Source organism: Pygoscelis adeliae, unplaced genomic scaffold (genome assembly GCF_000699105.1).
Source record: "Pygoscelis adeliae isolate BGI_AS28 unplaced genomic scaffold, ASM69910v1 Scaffold472, whole genome shotgun sequence".
Taxonomy (NCBI): domain Eukaryota; kingdom Metazoa; phylum Chordata; class Aves; order Sphenisciformes; family Spheniscidae; genus Pygoscelis; species Pygoscelis adeliae.
Window position 1 is genome coordinate 141,155 of NW_008824239.1, and position 2,702 is coordinate 143,856.

Genomic DNA, 2,702 nt, shown 5'->3' on the forward strand with positions numbered 1-2,702 from the left:
GAGGGACATTCCATACCATGGGACGTCATGCTCAGTACATAAACTGGGGGGGAGTTGGCTGAGGGGCGGTGACCGCTGCTCGGGAACTGGTTGGGCATCGGTCAGCAGGTGGTGAGCAACTGCATTGTGCATCACTTATTTGGTATATTCTTTTATCATTATTATTATTATTTTCCCTCCCTTTTCTGTCCTATTAAACTGTCTTTATCTCAACCCACAAATTTTACTTTTTTCCCCCCAATTCTCTCCCCCATCCCTCTGGGGGAGGAGGGAGTGCGCGAACAGCTGTGTGGTGTTTAGCTGCCTGCCGCGTTAAACCACAAGATGTCACTTTTTCAACATCTCACAGCGGGAAGGTATGCTACATCAGTGCTACTGCCTTTATAAATGAAACTTGGCAGCATTAAGTTATAGAAGACCTGATTTTCATAGGATTAGGATATTAACTTCTGCAATCATTAATGAGATTAAACATCAAGAGCCTCCTGATGTGAAAGATTAATTTTGGTGGTGAACAAGGCTGGACTTACTGACACAAACATGTCTTTGAAAACCCAGACTTCCAAAGCTTATAAAAAATTGATGTGAGTGGTCCAGGGAGCTCTGGTTACTGCTCTGCATGCAAGATACCCAACTCTCTGCTAATTAAAATGTACAGCTGTAGTAGCTGTTAGTTACCTGCCTGAGTTACTACTGCAATGGAAAGAATTTAATCATCGTGATATACAAAAATAACTGGCTCCCATCCTCCCCTCGTTACAGAGCGGGTAGTGAACTGCTTTGCTCTTTCTCTGTTGGCACTTCTGCTGTTTCACTCCAGCAGAGGATCAGCAGCATTTTGAGATTTCCTTCTGTCCTCCAGCACCAGCTACAACCATTTCACCTATGGCCATAGACTTCTGCCTGTTATCGCCTTTGCCTTATTACATTATGAACTGTTAATTTAGAAAATACTCTGACAATTTCCCTTTTCTTCCCCTTCCATGCATATGTATGTATATATCATTATTTCCACAGCTGTCTTTACTTCCCTCTAATTTTGGTTAGACCACGCTGGTTTAAACATCTCTATAGATTTTGGGGTTGTGGGTTTTTTTGGCAACTGTAGAAGGCTCTTAACTTGCAGCAGTTCATATTGTTCCATTTTAGTCTTCCCCAATTGTATTTGGCTCCTAACTGTTCAAAGCTGAAAATCTCGTTCTTTGCTAGCACCAACAATTTCTGCTAGGGACCGCAATTCTTTAAGTCTCACAGACGACTTCCTTGCTCTGTGTCAAGCCTCCTCAGCAGGTAAGGGTCCCTCTCGCTTCTTTACAGACAACCAGCCTGCGCCCCGACTGCCGCCTCTCGTCTGACTAGTACAGATTATGTAATCTTGCAGTAGCAGGAACAGGAGCTCAGCGAGATGTTCCGTCACTGGGAAATGGGGCATATGGTTTAGTGTCGGTTTTGGCTGCCAGCCTGGAAATAAGTGGAATTGGTGGGGATTAAATCGGTGGCCTTGATTCAGCTGCAGAAGGGACAGCATTTAAGCAACAATTTTTGCACTCATGTCTTTGGAATGTAAATTCGAAAGCTTTAGTGTTGTAGTCCTGTTTGACACAAAACTGAGTCATAATTTTCAAAATACAATGTTTAGGTCCATCGGGGTGAGCAGAAGAACTGCTGTGGTTCAATTTCCTGACTGTTAAATGACTCCGGACAGGAAAAAAGCCTCTTTTTCTGGATGGGTTAGCCTGTATTTCTGTAAAACCCACAGCTGCCTCCAGCACTCTGAATTCAAAGTTAAGAGAGATGATGGATTCCAGAGCCGAGGGAAGGTTGTAGGGAATGCTGGTCAGAAGTGTCTTGCCTTTTGAACTGTAGGATGGGCAGGGGAGGAGATCAGAGGTCAAATGTCTCTTCTGACTCAACCTCAGCAACGTGCTCCAGAATTGTGTCTCTGACACATGCCAGCACTTTAAACCTGCTCTGGGAGCCAGCTGGCACAGTGCAGCACTGCTGCGCATGGTTAGGTTAGTAGCGTTTTCTCTTATGCTACATTCTGTACTTCTCTTTTAGTTGTATCCATCTATAAAACTTGCTGCAGCATTCCTGTCACCAGGAACAGACACTTTTATTTCTTACCTGGCTTTTTCCCCCCTATTAAACCTGCCCCATCTCTTAAGTACGCTTCCCTTTCTCCCCATCTGTCAAAATCTACAGTCAGACCTCTTTGTGATAAACTCTTATTTTGCCATTTTCAGTCTCTGGTGTGCAGAAAGAGAGGAGAAAGGGTGGTAACCATCCCTCTTACCTTTTTTTATTATCCAGTGACTCACTTGTGGGCTTAACCTGATGGTTTCCTTCTTCCTAAAGTTCCCAGGTTGCAATACAGGATATGAACAGATGGCAGGACACAAGCTGTACGTGTAAAGATGACAGGCCTCCTGTGGCACAGCCTTTCACATTGGTAGGTTAAATTAACGTAGATGCAAATACTGTCATTTGTGAAGGCTGCTCCGTTTTACGGTAACGCTGCACAGCAAAAGGATACTGCTCACAATGCTTGAGCAACACCAGAGTAACATGGTCAGACGGATCCAAAAGATGTCTTTGCTGTGAACTTCTGGCTGCATCAGGTAGGACAGGACGGTCTGAACCACCATATAAATGGCCCCTACTCCGAATGTCAGGCAGGCTCCAACCACATGTATGTAGTA

General features: G+C 44.4%; 1 protein-coding gene across 1 annotated transcript in view; it reads right to left on the reverse strand.

The window, feature by feature from the left end:
• Positions 1-2,702, reverse strand: part of DRAM2 (DNA-damage regulated autophagy modulator 2) — a 12,203-nt gene that overhangs the window by 2,805 nt on the left and 6,696 nt on the right. The window contains exon 5 of the mRNA XM_009335096.1: positions 2,537-2,702. Coding sequence (XP_009333371.1) covers positions 2,537-2,702 — 166 coding nt within the window. The remainder of the gene's footprint in view (positions 1-2,536) is intronic.